Source organism: Coregonus clupeaformis, chromosome 15 (assembly GCF_020615455.1).
Source record: "Coregonus clupeaformis isolate EN_2021a chromosome 15, ASM2061545v1, whole genome shotgun sequence".
Lineage (NCBI taxonomy): Eukaryota > Metazoa > Chordata > Actinopteri > Salmoniformes > Salmonidae > Coregonus > Coregonus clupeaformis.
This window is the reverse complement of record NC_059206.1, coordinates 7,044,231-7,062,187: the sequence shown is the minus strand read 5'-3', so window position 1 is coordinate 7,062,187 and position 17,957 is coordinate 7,044,231. Positions and strand designations below refer to the sequence as shown.

The window sequence follows — 17,957 nt, the reverse complement described above, 5'->3', positions numbered from 1 at the left end:
TTATTTACAATGACGGCCTACACTGGCCAACGCTGGGCCAATTGTGCGCCGCCCTATGGGACTCCCAATCACAGCCGGTTGTGATACAGACTGGATTCGAATCAGGGGTCTGTAGTGACACCTCAAGCACTGAGATGCAGTGCCTTTGACCACTGCGCCACTCGGGAGCCCAATGCCAATAAAGCCCCTTTGAATTGAAATTCAATTGAGAGAGGCAGGGTGAAAGGGAGAGAGAGAGACAGAGACAGAGGAAATGCAGAGGTCGAAAGAGAGAGACAGAGAGAGAGAGAGAGAGAGAGAGAGAGAGAGAGAGAGAGAGAGAGAGAGAGAGAGAGAGAGAGAGAGAGAGAGAGAAGCGAGAGATAATTTCTGATTGTTTATTTCACTTTTGTTTATTGTTTATCTATTTCACTTGCTTTGGCAATGTAAACATATGTTTCCTGTGCCAATAAAGCCCTTTGAATTTGCAAGAGAGGGAGAGATAGAGTAACATAAAGAGAGCGAGAGAGAAAGAGAGAGAGAGAGAGCAAGGTAAAGAGAGAGCGAGAGAGAGAGAGAGAGAGAGAGAGAGAGAGAGAGAGAGAGAGAGAGAGAGAGAGAGAGAGAGAGAGAGAGAGAGACTGATATAAAGTGGAGAGGGGTGGTGGAGAGCATAGACAGCAGAGAAATGGACCAGAGGGAATGAGTGGAGAAAAGGGTGAAAATAGAGGGAGACAGAAAGAGAAAGAGGGAGGTGGAATAGAAGCAGAACATAAGTAAACCGTTATAGTAGAAAGAAAATGTGAGGATGATATGGAGGCAATCACTGATAGAGGGAAAGATGAACATAAGAGACGGTAATGGAGGGACTAGGGAGAGAAGGGTAAGGCGAGAGAAGCCAGACAAACCCAGCATCTACACCACACAACCAAATTCTCATGAATCATGATCTCTGGTGATGCACACACATAGCCTAACAACACATAGCCTACCTGTAATTCCGCGATAAACCACTGGGTGGAGACATTTAACCATCTCATGCCACATGCGCATGCCAAATAAGGAAATTACGTAGACCGCAAAGCATTTGGCAGTGTAGTGTCCAGGGATGCTTTCGGCAGGAAGAAAAAACACATTGGCACTTGATTTGTGACATGATCGAGGGGTTTGGTGATTTACTACTGAGACGTACGTGTTAAAGTAAGTTGCCGCATCCCAGTTTGTAAAAATTAGCTTTGATTTGGGTCAGATGTTGGGCGCATTCAACTTTACAACCTTGTCAACGACTGTCAGCTCACACCGATTCAACATGCTACTACCTACCGGTAGCTAGCTAAAGCTACTTAGCTAGCACGTGCTAGCTACTTTTCATCATTGATGGCTAAGTCAGTGGTTATCAGTCCTCGACAACTGTCTGCTTCCAAAAATAGATCGCAGTGGAGTAAAGTGCCTTGCTGTAATAACCACTTTACTTCTTAACCTCCAAGATAGCTAAACTAGAAGAAAACCATTGGCATTGCACTTCAACAAACAAGCTAGTTAGCAGCTAGCTACCAGCTAGCTAACTTAGCTAGCTAACTAGTTAGTAAGTTTCTGGCTACCTGACCCTCTGATTTTTGTCCATGTTCATTGTCAACGTGCTTTACTAGTTTACTAGTTAGATTTGTTTTCAAACCAGTAAGTTTTCTTCTTCAATATTGGTGCATGTCACTAGTCGTGTCTGTCTTCTATATTTAGTTAAGGTTGGACTTGCTTGATCATAGACCCCGGCCTTATCTGTGGAGGTTCTCCCTCCCAGCTAGTTACACGACATGGCCAAAAGTATGTGGACACCCCTTCAAATTAGTGCATTCGGATATATCAGCCACACCTGTTACTGACAGTTGTATAAAATCGAGCAGACAGCCATGCAATCTACATAGACAAACATTTGCAGTAGAATGGCCTTACTGAAGCTCTCAGTGACTTTCAACATGGCACTGTCACATTTTACATTTTAGTCATTTAGCAGACGCTCTTATCCAGAGCGACTTACAGTTAGTGAGTGCATACATTATAAACATTTTTCATACTGGCCCCTCGTGGGAATCAAACCCACAACCAACTGAGCTACATCCCTGCCGGCCATTCCCTCCCCTCCCCTGGACGACGCTGGGCCAATTGTGCGCCGCCCCATGGGTCTCCCGGTCGCGGCCGGCTACGACAGAGCCTGGATTCGAACCAGGATCTGTAGTGGCACAGCTAGCACTGCGATGCAGTGCCTTAGACCACTGCACCACATAGGATGCCACCTTTCCAACAAGGAAGTTCGTCAAATTTCTGCCCTACTAGAGCTGCTCCGGTCAACTGTTAAGTGCTGTTATGGTGAAGTGGAAACATCTAGGAGCAACAAACGCTCAGCCGCGAAGTGGTAGGCCACACAAGCTCACAGAATGGGCCCGCTGCGTGCTGTCCTCGGTTGCAACACTCACTACCGAGTTCCAAACTGCCTCTGGAAGCAACAAGAACTGTTCGTCAGGAGCGTCATGAAATGGGGTTTGGTGGCCGAGCAGCCTCACACAAGCCTAAGATCACCATGTGCAATGCCAAGCGTCGTCGGCTGGAGTGGCGTAAAGCTCGCTGCCATTGGACTCTGGAGCAGTGGAAACGCGTTCTCTGGAGTGATGAATCCCGCTTCACCATCTGGCAGTTCGACGGACGAATCTGGGTGCCAACTGTAAAGTTTGGTGGAGGAGGAATAATGGTCTGGGGCTATTTTTCATGGTTCGGGCTAGGCCCCTTAGTTTCAGTGAAGGGAAATCTTAACGCTACAGCATACAATGACATTGTAGACTATTCTGTGCTTCCAACTTTGTGGCAACAGTTTGGGAAAGGTTATTTCCTGTTTCAGAATGACAATGCCCCCGTGCACAAAGCGAGGTCCATACAGAAATGGTTTGTCGAGATTTGTGTGGAAGAACTTGACTGACCTGTACAGAGCCCTGACCTCAACCCCATCAAACACCTTTGGGATGAATTGGAAAGCTGACTGCGGGTCTAATCGCCCAACATCAGTGCCCAACCTCACTAATGCTGTTGTGGCTGAATGAAAGCAATGTTCCAACATCTAGTGGAAAGCTTTCCCTAAAGAGTGGAGGCTGTTATAGCAGCAAAGGGGGGACCAACTCCATATTAATGCCCATGATTTTGGAAATAAATGTTCGACGAGCTTTTGGCCATGTAGTGTACTTGGTTAATTCACTGGCATGCCCCACATTGACCCTGGTCACAAGATGAGCGCTGACAGCTGAACTGGGGCCAAGTAGGGCCACATTTGGCTACAGAGTGTGTGTGTGCCTTCCTGTGTGTGCGCGCGCCTCTCTATGACAGGTGAGGATAAATGCAGAGCTCTCACGTCATCGCTAGGACTTGGGAGTAAGGTTAAATACGTCTCCTAGGGTTTCCCTGGGACACATGCTGGAAAGAAGTCGACAAGAAGTCAGCTAATCATACCATCATGAATAACATCAAGTCAACGTCTCGGAGAGGAGTGAAGAAGCCTAGCAGGCGATTCTTTGGCGGGAGGGGAGTAGGCAGTGCTTCAACCAACATAACACAAGGTGCAGGCCCTACTAAGGCAACACATCTGAGGGTCAGGTAGCCAGAAACGTACTAAGTTAGCTAGCAGTCAAGCTAGCTGTGGCATGTTCCCTGCATTGCTCGCAATAAGGATAAATAACTAAATAGCCTTATCGAAAGTCATGGGTCAGACCTACTAGTTGCTTTGTTATTCTTTCACTCTGTGTGACTTTAGCTTTAGTCATAATAATTGTTATAATTAAGCAATAAGGCCTGAGTGGTTGTGGTATATGGCCAATGTACCACGTCTAAGGGTTGTTCTTGTGCCTGGATACAGCCCTTAGCCGTGATATATTGGCAATATACCACAAACACCCGAGGTGCCTTATTGCTATTACAAACTGCTTACCAGTGTAATTAGAGCAGTAAAAATACATGTTTTTTCATACCTGTGGTATACGGTCTGATATACCACGGCTTTCAGCCAATCAGCATTCAGGGCTTGAACCACCCAGTTTATAATGATGCATATGTGGGCAGTCCTACTTACCTCAGCCCTTTGGGTTCTTCAGACAGGATGGGTGACTTTGTGCAGAATGAGACAGTCTTCTACTCCAAGGCTGAAAACTACTGGAGAGAAGTGGCGCCCACCGTGGATGGCATGCTAGGAGGCTACGGCAAGATCTCCAACATTGACATTGACGGCTCTAAGAAGTTCCTGCAGAAATTCCTTGGCGTAAGAAACATTTTCCAAAGTTTTCTGTAGAAACACACTTAAAGCACGTTAGACTATTTATTTGCACGCATACTTTGTTTGCACACTTAGTGAAGCATAATGTTGTCGTTTTTAAAAATAGTTATGGGCTAAGTGTAGAGCATTGGGGGACCGACCCCCTGTGCAGTTATCTGTTAGACAAGTTACCTTGAAACTGATGCTTACATGTAAAAAAACTCTACCCACTCTAACCCCTCCCTCTTGGCACTAAAAGAAGGGCGAAGGGAAGACTGGTAATGGCTGCGCCCTGGACTGTGGTGCCGGAATAGGGCGCATCACCAAGCGACTGCTGCTGCCCCTCTTCAACACTGTGGACTTGGTGGACGTGACTCAGGAGTTCCTGGACCAGGCTAAGGTCTACCTGGGCGAGGAGAGCAAACGGGTGGAGAACTACTTCTGCCTCGGCCTGCAGGACTTCATCCCGCAGGACGGACGCTATGACGTCATCTGGATCCAGTGGGTCATTGGTGAGTCCTCTCAACTCACAATTCTAAAAAATGTCAGAGTTAACTGCCATACTGTCATTGACAGCTCTATGCCTAACTTGTGAGTGCTTAATCCTAGAGACGTAATTATTTTGATTAGCTTTGTAACAGTTTCTGTATTTATTTTACGCAGGCATGTTGCAATTCAGCTTTTAGCTGCAAATGTGTACAACATTATCCAATAAAACCAAACTGTTACAACATTATCCAATAAAACCAAACTGTTACAACATTATCCAATAAAACCAAACTGTTACAACATTATCCAATAAAACCAAACTGTTAAGCTATAGCTAGCCACCCTTCCTTCCCTCACCCCAGGCCACCTGACTGACGACCACCTGGTGGAGTTCCTGCGCCGTTGCCGTGGCGGCCTGCGCCCAGAGGGCCTGATTGTCATCAAGGACAACGTGGCCTACGAGGGCGTGATCCCCGACGACGTCGACAGCAGCGTGTGCCGGGAACTGGCTCTGGTGAAGAGCCTGGTGGCCCGGGCAGGCCTCACTATCGTCTGTGAAGAGCAACAGATGAACTTTCCTGACGAGATCTACCAGGTCCACCAGCTGGCCCTCAGATAGGGACAGGGGATGAAGACAGATGGGAGGTGGGAAAGGAGGGTGGGTGCCAATAACAAAACGATGCTCAAGCCACAGGACCTTCATGACTAGCCTACTGTCTAAGTCGGACAGTCCAGCTTAGTGGGTAGGCATGTTTGTCTAAGTATGTTTGTCTAATGGTGTATATATGACCTACTCTGTGTGAATACATCGGGTAGAGGTTTTATGAATCATCAGTATCATTTACTAAAGGATAATTGTGACAATTCTTAGGAAGTATGGATGGACTATATGGGGATGGATCATGTAAGGCTCAGAAATGCAAACGCCACGCTGAGTAAATTATTTTAGCTGTGATACTGTACAGCACCATTGCTTGTGGAGGACATGAGTTACAGCACTTGTATTCCTAAAGGTCAGGGATGAGCAATTCTGGTCAGGGTCATGTTCCGTAGGGCACACCGTTTTGCAATGGAAAACGTATTGGACAAGTTCAGGTACCTTATTGGACATGACCCAGGTTCTCCCTTTTGCCTGACGCATAATTCATTCTTGTCACTGAATGCTCAGAGTATCCGGTCACATCTGGTTTCCCAAGTCAAAATTAGATACTGATTTGAAAGACAGAGCAAAAATCAGGAACAGAGTTGCCCGTCCCTCCATATACCCGTTTTTAATGTAATTTATTCACAGTACCAAGAATATATGGATTGGGCTGTTTGTAAGCGCTCTGTCACATAGCCCTAACATATTGGTGAATACTGATGAAATGTAAGTACTGTATACATTTTCCATGGGCGTTTGAATGTCAAATGAAATATAACTTTTCAGGAAATCTCATTTTGTGGTTTTCTAGGTTACTGGTTGTGGGGGTGTGATGATTCTTTGGTCTAGTAGTTTCTACAACAACAAAGGTATAAGTGATGCGTTTGATACCTTTTTATTTACATCAAGGCATGCAATATATACATTGATCTCACCATTGTATCCCAATTGGTCCACTAAAGGGTCCCTATATTTGGGACAATTCAAAGGTTAGGACCTTAATTTGGTCTCAACCACTCAAAACTAATATTTTTTTACCAGCTACAATCTTACAGATAGTGTATACACTGCTACACATCATACTGTTCTTCATTAAGTGCATGGTACATTCTTTCCCCTTAGGGTTTGGCAGTCAAAGTAATGAATGTCAGACTTAAATGTTTCCAAAGTGCATTTGACTAACACTTTATGCAGTGCTGCTTGTAGTAGTACAGTATCTATTAATATTTTACACCTATTTTCTAAGCTGATACCAAAATCTTGGTACATAAGTGGTATGGTGTTGAGTTTGAATTCCTCTGCAGTCAATCCACTCATAAATAAGTCACCACTGATTGTCAAATGCAAGTACTTGGAGCAGCATGTCACACTGATAAAGCTTGCTGTGTTTGAATAGCACCACTCTGTAGCCATGTGATCAGGACCAGGTCTCGCTCTGGAATCGGCCTGCCCTCTCCATGGCGACCAGCATCTCGTCCGCCTCGGAAGAGGACACGCCCCCTTGGCTCTGAAAGCCCTCCTTCAGGGCGTCGCACACTGCCGTCGGCATCTGTTTGGCGTTACTGGATACGAATGACAGATATGCATCAGTAATGACCAATCTGGGGTTGTGCATTAGGGCACACCATGCGCATTTGTATTGGGAAGACATTCTGCTACCTATTTCATTCCGTTTTGTGTCTACTGAACACGACTAGGGTAAGATGCACGCACATTTACCAAACACCATTTTATCATTGCAGCACGTTAAAGTATACCCACCCTGCGATGTAAAAGTAGCCGTTCTTATTGGCGATCAGGTCCCATAGAAGCTCAGCTTGCTCCTGCACACGCTGTTGCACATAAATCTTGTCTTCCTGCAAACGCACACAAAAACATCCCCATCCATTAGAGTGAAGTGTGTGTGTGTGTGTGGATCCTTTTGGTCTACCTACCTGATCCCTTGAGAAAGCTGTGAAGAGTGTCAGCTGCCCTGCTTTCCCCATCTCCTCCCATTCGGAGCCGCAGTAGAAATCCTTCGACTGGGACCGGCAGCCAAAAAACAGCACATTGGCTGATATACAAGACGAGAAACAGTATTTAATTTGCTAACCGGTATACAAACAGAAGGGAACAAGTATAGCAACAACTTACAAATGTCTATATGTGTTTGTTACTGAGTAGAACACAAATTGACAAACTCATACAGGAAACTATTGACGAGAGTGGGGAGAAAGCTATGACAAAGCCATCGATGACATGACACCATTCATTCCTATGTGAAGAGTCAACAGCATTTGAAGCCCAGGAAGTCGGTTTTTAGCTTGCTAAGACAGCTTCTCATGGAGACAACATGCGTAGTTTGAGCTACTCCAGGAAGTTACATTTTCCACATTTTGTTGTGTTACAGCTTCAATTTAAAATTGATGAAATGTTGATATTTTTTATCAGTCGTTTAAAGGCTGTGATAGGATAAAACTGAGGATGGATCAACAACATTGTAGTTACTCCCCAATACTAACCTAATTGACTGAGTGAAAAGAAAGAAGCCTGTACATAATACAAATATTCCAAAACATGCATCCTGTTTGCAACAAGGCACTAAAGTAATACTGCAAAAAATTTGGCAAAGCAATTCACTTTGTCCTAAATACAAAGTGTAATGTTTGGAGCAAATCCAATAGAACACATTACAGAATACCACTCTCCATATTTTCAATCATAGTGGTGGCTGCATCATGTTACGGGTATGCTTGTAATCGTTAAGGACTGGGGAGTTTTTCAGGATAAAAAATAAACTGAATGGAGCTAAGCACAGGCAAAGTCCTAGATGAAAACCTGGTTCAGTCTGCTTTCCACCAGACACTGGGAGATTAATCCACATTTCAGCAGGACAACAACCTAAAACACAAGGGCAAATCTACACGAGTTGCTTACAAAGAAGACCGTGAATGTTACTGAGTAGCCGAGTTACAGTTTTGACTTATCTACTTGAAAATCTATGGCAAGACCTGAAAATGGTTGTCTAGCAATTATCAACAACCAATTTGACAGAGCTTGAAGAAATGTGAAAAGAATAATGGGTAAATGTTGCACAATCCAGGTGTAGAAAGCTCTTAAGAGACTTACCCAGAAAGACTCACAGCTGTATTCGCTGCCAAAGGTGCTTCTACAAAGTATTGATTCTGGTGTGAATACTTATGTAAATGAGATATTTCAGTATTTCATTTAATACATTTGCAAAAATTCCCCCAAATATATTTTTACTTTGTCATTATGGGGTGTATTCTGTGTAGATGGGTGAGAAAAAAATATTGAATACATTTTGAATTCAGGCTATAACAACAAAATGTGGAATAGGTCAAGGGGTATGAATACTTTCTGAAGGCACTTTCAATTATCCTTAACTTCTGTGTGCGATTTTTAAATAAATTCGGTTGAAGGACATACATCTAGTGTATTATAAGTAATTATTGGTACCATGATTGTCTTCGAAACATTTATTGATCTATACAAAGATTGACCACGAATATTGCAATCTTTCCATTCACTATAATGGGGGGATCCTATAAATAATTGGTTCAGAATCGGGGCCATATTTCATTCAGTACATGTACAGTGTTGTGTTGGAGGAGTAGTGTTAATTTCATCAACAATAACGAAAAATATTCGCCAACCACCTATTTTTCCTGACGAAAACTAATGACCATAACGAGACTAGATGACCTGAAAATTAACGACAACCATTAAAAATGACCTTTTTAGTTGACGAAAATGTAACGAAATGAGAATTCCACATGAGACTAATGGACATTTAATTTGACATTAACCTTTTCATCCATGTTGTCCAATCATAAGCAAGCCTTTGCAGAATACCGGTATAATGCAATCCTCCCAGTAACCATGTTTCCATCCACTGTTTTTATGCGAGTAAAATCCTACCGTATAAAAAAAGAAATCACGACAGCTGTGACGGAAACAGGACGTTTCGGTACAATTTTAGAAATGCAGACAGATAATTGGTTCGTTCGACATGGTGGGATTTTTTTTGTTGGTAAAATTATTTATGCGAGAAATGGCGGTGGAAACGCCTTTATGCGAAAATATTGATATAATAACCATCATATCAAAGTAAATTTGGAGTCACGTGATATATGGTGTGTGGTCCTCACCTAGTCTGCTCGGGGATTCAATCCAGTTTCCATTCAGTTACTGGCCCAACGCTCTTAACCGCTAGGCTACCTGCTGCCCTACAGTGAGGGAAAAAAGTATTTGATCCCCTGCTGATTTTGTCCGTTTGCCCACTGACAAAGATATGATCAGTCTATAATGTTAATGGTAGGTTTATTTGAACAGTGAGAGACAGAATAACAAACAAAAAATCCAGAAAAACGCATGTCAAAAATGTTATAAATTGATTTGCATTTTAATGAGGGAAATAAGTATTTGACCCCCTCTCAATCAGAAAGATTTCTGGCTCCCAGGTGTCTTTTATACAGGTAACGAGCTGAGATTAGGAGCACACTCTTAAAGGGAGTGCTCCTAATCTCCGCTTGTTACCTGTATAAAAGACACCTGTCCACAGAAGCAATCAATCAGATTCCAAACTCTCCACCATGGCCAAGACCAAAGAGCTCTCCAAGGATGTCAGGGACAAGATTGTAGACCTACACAAGGCTGGAATGGGCTACAAGACCATCGCCAAGCAGCTTGGTGAGAAGGTGACAATAGTTGTTGCGATTATTCGCAAATGGAAGAAACACAAAATAACTGTCAATCTCCCTCAGCCTGGGGCTCCATGCAAGATCTCACCTCGTGGAGTTGCAATGATCATGAGAACGGTGAGGAATCAGCCCAAAACTACACGGGAGAACCTTGTCAATGATCTCAAGGCAGCTGGGACCATAGTCACCAAGAAAACCATTGGTAACGCACTACGCCGTGAAGGACTGAAATCCTGCAGCGCCCGCAAGGTCCCCCTGCTCAAGAAAGCACATATACAGGCCCGTCTGAAGTTTGCCAATGAACATCTGAATGATTCAGAGGAACTCGGTGAAAGTGTTGTGGATGAGACCAAAATGGAGCTCTTTGGCATCAACTCAACTCGCCGTGTTTGGAGGAGGAGGAATGCTGCCTATGACACCAAGAACAAAATCCCCACCGTCAAACATGGAGGTGGAAACATTATGCTTTGGGGGTGTTTTTCTGCTAAGGGGACAGGACAACTTCACCGCATCAAAGGGACGATGGACGGGGCCATGTACCGTCAAATCTTGGGTGAGAACCTCCTTCCCTCAGCCAGGGCATTGAAATTGGGTCGTGGATGGGTATTCCAGCATGACAATGACCCAAAACACACGGCCAAGGCAACAAAGGAGTGGCTAAAGAAGAAGCACATTAAGGTCCTGGAGTGGGCTAGCCATTCTCCAGACCTTAATCCCATAGAAAATCTGTGGAGGGAGATGAAGGTTCGAGTTGCCAAACGTCAGCCTCGAAACCTTAATGACTTGGAGAAGATCTGCAAAGAGGAGTGGGACAAAATCCCTCCTGAGATGTGTGCAAACCTGGTGGCCAACTACAAGAAACGTCTGACCTCTGTGATTGCCAACAACGGTTTTGCCACCAAGTACTAAGTCATGTTTTGCAGAGGGGTCAAATACTTATTTCCCTCATTAAAATGCAAATCAATTTATAACATTTTTGACATGTGTTTTTCTGGATTTTTTTGTTGTTATTCTGTCTCTCACTGTTCAAATAAACCTACCATTAAAATTATAGACTGATCATTTCTTTGTCAGTGGGCAAACGTACAAAATCAGCAGGGGATCAAATACTTTCTTCCCTCACTGTATATATCGAGGGTCTTATTCTGGTGACGTGATGATCGATGCTTGACTACCATTTGACAAAAACATATTCTCGCTGTTATCCATAATAATCTCCTCATGTAGACTAGCCTACCCGCACAGCTACCTGCACTGTATCTGCCAGCTGTTGGCTAGAGCGCACGTGCCAAGACCAGAGTAGGCACATTTGCTATTTAACGTACGTTTTTTTTGTGACAAAACTATCAGTAGAGTTGAAAATGCGATGCAAACACATTGAACTTTAGATTTTTATTCGGTACGTGAAAAAGTAAATTTTGTGTGCACTACGTCTGTTTGGTGGAAACACCACTGGTGGGAAAATGCGCATATTTTCTTTATGCAGATTTTAGAATATTCACATGAAAATATGTTGCCAATTGGATGGAAACCTAGCTATTGGCTGACTGCGCTGATCTGCCCGGCTCTCCCACACAGCTCCCAGGCGGTCACTTCAGTCACTCGTCTCTCTTTTGAACTGATGCGCAGGCAGCCAGGACACTTCACTGTAACTAACCTCAACTAGAAACAATAATCTTTAATCCTCTCTTACTTCCATGTAGGCTAGTTTTGCTCTATTACCATGTGGACTGTTATTCATCAGTGTTGCCGTTCTTGCGGTCCGCTACTGCGAGTGCAGTTGCTTTTCTCCGATTGGAAATTCTCATGCTATTTGCTGAATATTTGGCATACAGTAATAATTGTGGCTTTGTTAGAAAGCTCATATTCTGCCCTTTTTAGTCACTGTTACCATCACAAGGTTATGATGGGGAGCAAATCAGAGCTGAAGGCCTAAATTGTTTAACCTTTATGGTAAATCATGGCTTGCATTAGTAACAATCTGCCACAATAGCAATGTGCCAGCTATTTGAGGGGATAGTAGGCCTAGTTGGACCAGGCTATCTTAATGTGCACATCATGGAAGTTAGCGCTAAATATTAATTATTTAATGGACGAAAAAAATTATATGCACAGAGTAAAAATGTGATTAAAATGACTGACTAAAACTAGACTAAAATTGTCCAGAGTTTTAGTCGACTGATAATAACTCAAAGTAAGGATGAAATGCCAAATGGCACTAAGACTAAAAGGTATTTTAGTCAAAAGACTAAAACGAAATCTAAAATAACACTTTAGAGGAGTGGTGAGAGGAGGGTAAAACCAATCCAAGGGGAACTCACCATTCTTGCCCTGGGCTATCCTTTCCTGCAGAGCAGACCTGAAAGGAGCCACTCCCGTCCCGGGCCCAACCATGATCACAGGGGAGTAGGGGTCCTTAGGGAACTTCATACTCCCTTTCTTTACCCACAAAGGCACATAGATGTCCCCTGCAAAGTGGAAGAGTCAACAAAATGACTATGACAGCTGATAGCTACAGTGTTAATACAATTTCTTCTAATCAAATTCGATATCAATTCAATTTATAAGACTTTATTTACCCAAAATGTGCTTGGCAAAACACTGAACGTTCAGTAGCTACCTGCGTACTGCATTAGAGTGCCACTAATACTAAAACCATGTAGTAGACAGTGCTAACAGACCTTGTGTGGGGTCCAGTGAAGCTAGCCAGGATGAACACAGGCCCTTGCGTGGTAGGTGCATCTTGGTTTTGTAGCGCACCACAGCTAGCAGTATCTGGATCCTGTTGGGATGTGCCTGTGTGGAGAGAAAACAGGAAAAAAAGCAGGAGAAGATTTTGGTAAAGTCAAAGGGCCAGTGTGGGTGCAGATTTTTGCTCCAATCAAACCAGTAACACAGTAAATTAAACTAACAAAGTCTTGATTGAAGACAATTAGTTGAATCAGGTGCATTACTGCTTTCGCTGGAGTAAAAGCCTGCACCCACAGCAGCCCTTGGGGAACATCATTGCCCAACCCTGAAATGTGGCCTTTCAGTGCTGTAACCTCACCAGCAGGGAGGAGGCAATGGAGAAGGAGCGAGGCTGGATCTCAGGGAACAGGTCCAGTAGGTAGTCTACACTCAGCTCTGCTGTCGTGTGGGGGAAGTCGGTCAACACCTGAGGACCACACACACACAGGACCACACACACACACACACAGGACCGGGAGTGAGCAAAAGCACTTCAGTGAGAAGGGAGTGGGAATCTAGACGCAGCCCTGTCGTATTGACCTTTGACCTGGCTCACCAAATCTATCGAACATAATATTGATTATTGTTGTAAGAAGTCAGATCAACTGAACTTCCATCCTGTGCCCCCAGGTGGTAGCATAATCATATCATTACAGGTCCCTCTCACCTCCAAGGCGGTGCGTCGCGGCCTGTTGCAGTAGGCATGCAGCTCGTCCTGGCCCTGGGCAGAGCTAAACTCAGACAGCTTCTCCCGCTCCAGCTCATTGGTGGCGAACGTGGCGAGGAGCTCGAAGAAGGAGCGACGAGGCACGGCCGCTATGTCCAGGAAGCTCTCCACCAGACGCCGAACCGTGCAAGGCTGGGCCAGGCGGGCTGGGACGGAAACTGGGGAGAGGGTGAGGGGGGTAAAAGAGGGGCACGGGTTATGTGGTTTGTGTATGGTACATAGAAGTGGGCGCTTAGAAGGATGGATGTTATTGTAGCTCACGTATGCATGGACCCACCGATACAAGCAGTCAAATGTGACAAACACTAACCTGTATCGCTGTCTGTGGGACTGAGGGTGAACTGGCGATCAGGGTCCAGTCTCAGGAGCTGACAGAACTGCTCCACGTCCTCAGGGGTGTTACAAGGTCTCATCATCACCACGTCCCCAGCAGTGAATCTGCCAACGACACAAACACACACACTATCATCTAAAGTCTAATCCTTTTTAAGCACAGTTTAACCTCAGAGCAAGATGGTTCACCATCACAAAGTACATTTTAGACAGTTACATTTCCAAAAAATCTGACAATAAACATGGCAGCAATTTGTTAAGGCACAGTACATTAGAGCACTCACTCAATATTTGAGCCTGTGACGTCAAACTCAATGTGTCGAACATCCTGAAAGTGGGAGGAGTGTGTCACCCTTTTATTGGATACCACCCTCCCTGGAAAGGGGTGTGTCTGAGAGGGCGAGATCGGTTGCTCTGGCACTCTTAGCCTATCCGCCCCATTCTCACTGACGTCATCCAGAAATTGGAAAACGTACCTCGGAGGGAGTCTGTAAAACGAACAACGGTAAGGGTACAGTTACAGCACAGTACATCATGGGAGTTGGGCATATTCAGATATAATATTAGACATTAGACACATTGATTAGTCAACAGTCAAGTAAAGGAGGCTTACGGTTCATCCTCCCTGATAAGGCTCTGGCCTGCAGGTGTTGGATATAGAGCTTGCGCCCTCTCCCAGAATGACGTGAGCCAGGGGTCAATCACCCCATCTGCGCTGTTGAACACAAAGGTTGAATAGTCCAAACAGTCAACAAAAGTTAAGAGAATTAAGTAACATAATGTACTGACTTTACAGGTTACCATATTGAGCTAATCTGGCATTATGAAGATTACAGAGTGTATAAAACCAATAGAGGAAATACTTAACGGGCCAAAGACAGATCCCTGAGGAACCCCATGCAACAGTCTCTCACCCCAGGTCGTGCTGGTCGTCTGCCAGTCCCACAGGCAGCAGCACACTGGCCCCCAGCTGCATAAGGCGCTTGTGAAGCTTCTTCGCCACAAAGTTGAACCTACAAGTGAAAATGTAATTGTATTATTCACAACTAGGGTATGTTATGTTCCTGCTAGTACACCATACAGGGAAGTTTCCATTTAAATTTAGTCAATGTGGGAAGTGACTTCACATAGAAGTCCACATGGAAAACAATGGGTAAGTTTTGATTCATTTATCAAATTTCACTTAATCTCTCTCCCCGTCATTGGCATGCGTGACATGTTGTGATCCATGTTTGGTTTGGTCACTCACTACCAACGTAAATGGATTTCAATGGTGTGCATGTATAGACGAAGGGATTTGTAATGATTTATGTGGTTGCGTTTTTGATGAAAGCCCTCACTTGGGATAGGAGGAATCACCCAAGCCCAGCACGGCACAGTCTAGGCGACACAGAGATCCAGCGGGCAGAGACTTCCTAAACACGAACCGCCAAAAATTCTGCAAAGGAAGTGGAAAAAATGTAATACGTTAAAGATGTATGCACGCATTACTAAAAAAATGTAATACGTTAAAGATGTATGCACGCATTACTAAAAAAATGTAATACGTTAAAGATGTATGCACGCATTACAAAAAAAATGTAATACGTTAAAGATGTATGCACGCATTACTAAAAAAATGTAATACGTTAAAGATGTATGCACGCATTACTAAGTCCAAGTCACTTTGGATAAAAGTGTCTGCTAAATGCCATATATTATATTATTAAGTGCAAATTGGGAGAGACGCATAGAGAAACAAAAGTAGCTTTTACCACAGACAGACACACAGTTTGGGCACTATTATCTGATACCTTCATGTTGTCTGGTGGATCTCCTTGGCCAGTGGTGGAACACACAAATACAACCAGGGACTCAGAGATGAGGTTAGCCTGTTGAAGAAACACAACCAGGGACTCAGAGATGAGGTTAGCCTGTTGAAGAAACACAACCAGGGACTCAGAGATGAGGTTAGCCTGTTGAAGAAACACAACCAGGGACTCAGAGATGAGGTTAGCCTGTTGAAGAAATACAACCCTCAGATGCATGCCAAATGCAACACCCTCTTTAATTGAGCTGAGATCTAACCTTGTCAACTTAACAAATCCTATTTCAAGCACATAGCTCAGCCTCAGAAACACCATAGCTATACACTGAGAATACCAAACATTAGGAACACCTTCCTAATATTGAGTTCAACAGGGATCCTGGCCCATGTTGACTCCAATGCTTCCCACTGTTGTGTCAAGTTGGCTGGATGTTCTTTGGGTGGTGGACCATTCTTGATACACGGGAAACCGTTGAGTGTGAAAAACCCAGCAGAGTTGCAGTTCTTCACACAAACCGGTGTGCCTGGCACCTACTACCATACCCCATTCAAAGGCACTTTAATCTTGTGTCTTGCCCATTCACCCTCTGAATGGCACACATACACAATCCATGTCTCAAGGCTTAAAAATCCTTCTTTAAACCGTCTCCTCCCCTTCATCTACACTGATTGAAGTGGATTTAACAAGTGACATCAATAAGGGATCATAGCTTTCACCTGGTCAGTCTGTCAACGAAAGAGCTTAATGTTTTGTATACTCACTGTATTCAGCTTTGACAAGGCAAGGGGATTCAATGGAGAATACTTATTTTTCATAGTAGTAGTGCTATATGTTTGATTCAGTTATTTAGGCACTGTGTGTGACTATCTGTTATCGCGCTTGTCAACTGACCACATTGTAACTGTCAAGAGCCTCCGCTTTGACTTGCATTCGCCTCCTTTGCGCCTGGCGTCCAATCCGCTCAGCCGTGTCCTGGGCAGTGCCCGTCTGGCTCCCATATAGAATCAACAGCTTTGGGGCTGACATTCTCACTGTGGATGAAGATGGGCAGTTAAATTATGATTCTTACAATATATCAGGCTGTACACACTTATCAGACATGTTGGACATACTGTAACAGCAGCCCAATGAACTGCTGATTTTCCTAGATGTCAAGACACACAGAATAGCTAACTTAAAGAAGCATGTATTTTTGTTTGTGATGTCCTGGTCATCCCATTGATGGCCTACACAATGGACACTTGATATGATATTGACATCCTTGCAAGTTAGCTAGCTGTCTTTAGTCTGTCTGGACTCTATTGGCAATTTACTTAGCTATTGACAAATGCATGACAGTTGCACCCACTGTTATCTGTCTGTAGCTCCGAATATAACTAGGAATCTGTTTACACAGCCTTAGTTACATTCAGACTCGGAGCATGGTTATCTGCAGAGTTAGTTACTGTTACAAAACTCAGCTGGTGTTTATCAGGACCACCATGTGATTACAGGTGAAGTACACAACACTACCTCCAGTGCCATAAAGGTCCAGACCTCTTGGCCGAGACTGAGATACTGTAAAGCAGTTTGACGTTTATTGTCATGAATCTTGCCCTGGAGGCAGAACTGGGCGATTTCGGCTAGATTGGCCAGCTGCAAAGTCCAAAAATGGTTATATCATAAGAATTCATGGAAACAAAAATGAGCTTTTTGTGCTTAATTTAAAGGTTAGGGTTAGCAGTGTGGTTAAGGTTATGTTTAAAATCAGATTTTATGACTAGCTAGTGACCACTCTGCAGAGCTGCCTCCAGGTCAAGATTCATGACAATAAATGCCAACCTGCTACTGTAAACCCTACGCGAACAGGGGCGTAGGTCTGACAAAGGGCTGAAAGAGATAGCAGAATTATCCCACATCTGCCACCAATTTCACTTGACTGTTAGTTTCATTTAGTTAGCTAACCTCTAGCACTCGAGAACCCAATCGGGCCCAAGGTGGCTTACAGTCTAGGTAGCCTCTCGAGCAGTACCAGTGGCTAGTTAGCTAACTAACGTTAGTGGCTACGTGACAGATCCCTCGTTCACGAAATACTTCCATAACATCCATAAAAGCCGGATAACAGCCCTGCTCAGTTCAAGATGCTCACCTACGGTAGCTATAACAGATTATCCTAGTGGTCTTTGGCAATCTTGAGAATGAATCTAATAATACTGAAAAACTCCTTTCTTCGACTAGGACTACATATCCTCCAGCGTGTTGTTGTGTTGCGCTTTAC

At 44.0% G+C, this 17,957-nt stretch overlaps 2 protein-coding genes across 4 annotated transcripts; one reads left to right on the top strand and one right to left on the bottom strand.

The window, feature by feature from the left end:
* Positions 1-1,063: 1,063 nt before the first annotated feature.
* ntmt1 (N-terminal Xaa-Pro-Lys N-methyltransferase 1) lies at positions 1,064-6,194 on the top strand. 2 transcript variants are annotated; one of them, XM_041897546.1, is made up of 4 exons: positions 1,064-1,179; positions 4,110-4,273; positions 4,527-4,779; positions 5,119-6,194. In XM_041897546.1, exons 2-4 carry the CDS (start codon positions 4,115-4,117, stop codon positions 5,373-5,375), a joined length of 669 nt encoding a protein of 222 aa, XP_041753480.1. In that variant the 5' UTR covers positions 1,064-1,179; positions 4,110-4,114; the 3' UTR covers positions 5,376-6,194. The 2 variants fall into 2 exon arrangements, with proteins under 2 accessions (XP_041753480.1, XP_041753479.1); XM_041897545.2 differs by lacking the exon at positions 1,064-1,179 and adding an exon at positions 3,377-3,578.
* Positions 6,195-6,271: 77 nt separating this feature from the next.
* Positions 6,272-17,949, bottom strand: ndor1 (NADPH dependent diflavin oxidoreductase 1). 2 transcript variants are annotated; one of them, XM_041897543.2, is made up of 15 exons: positions 17,829-17,949; positions 16,592-16,731; positions 15,686-15,763; positions 15,233-15,330; positions 14,807-14,905; positions 14,506-14,607; positions 14,177-14,380; positions 13,870-13,997; positions 13,500-13,717; positions 13,152-13,259; positions 12,784-12,898; positions 12,424-12,570; positions 7,334-7,452; positions 7,161-7,255; positions 6,272-6,961 (listed from the first exon to the last, which is right to left on the bottom strand). In XM_041897543.2, the coding sequence occupies exons 2-15, from the start codon at positions 16,724-16,726 to the stop codon at positions 6,817-6,819; spliced, it is 1,791 nt and encodes a 596-aa protein (XP_041753477.1). In that variant the 5' UTR covers positions 16,727-16,731; positions 17,829-17,949; the 3' UTR covers positions 6,272-6,816. The 2 variants fall into 2 exon arrangements, with proteins under 2 accessions (XP_041753477.1, XP_041753478.1); XM_041897544.2 differs by lacking the exons at positions 16,592-16,731; positions 17,829-17,949 and adding an exon at positions 16,462-16,530.
* Between the last annotated feature and the right edge of the window lie 8 nt (positions 17,950-17,957).

Bases quoted from the DNA above. Each gene is read 5' to 3' on its own strand.
- ntmt1 (XM_041897545.2), top strand. From the start codon at position 3,476: ATGAATAACATCAAGTCAACGTCTCGGAGAGGAGTGAAGAAGCCTAGC. The intron at 3,579-4,109 runs GTGCAGGCCCTA...TGGGTTCTTCAG, and splicing joins TTCAACCAACATAACACAAG to ACAGGATGGGTGACTTTGTG. The intron at 4,780-5,118 runs GTGAGTCCTCTC...CCCTCACCCCAG, and splicing joins CTGGATCCAGTGGGTCATTG to GCCACCTGACTGACGACCAC.
- ndor1 (XM_041897543.2), bottom strand. From the start codon at position 16,726: ATGTCAGCCCCAAAGCTGTTGATTCTATATGGGAGCCAGACGGGCACT. The intron at 13,998-14,176 runs GTGAGTGCTCTA...TGTCGTTGGCAG, and splicing joins GTCACAGGCTCAAATATTGA to ATTCACTGCTGGGGACGTGG. The intron at 7,453-12,423 runs GTGAGTTCCCCT...CTTGTATATCAG, and splicing joins GATAGCCCAGGGCAAGAATG to CCAATGTGCTGTTTTTTGGC.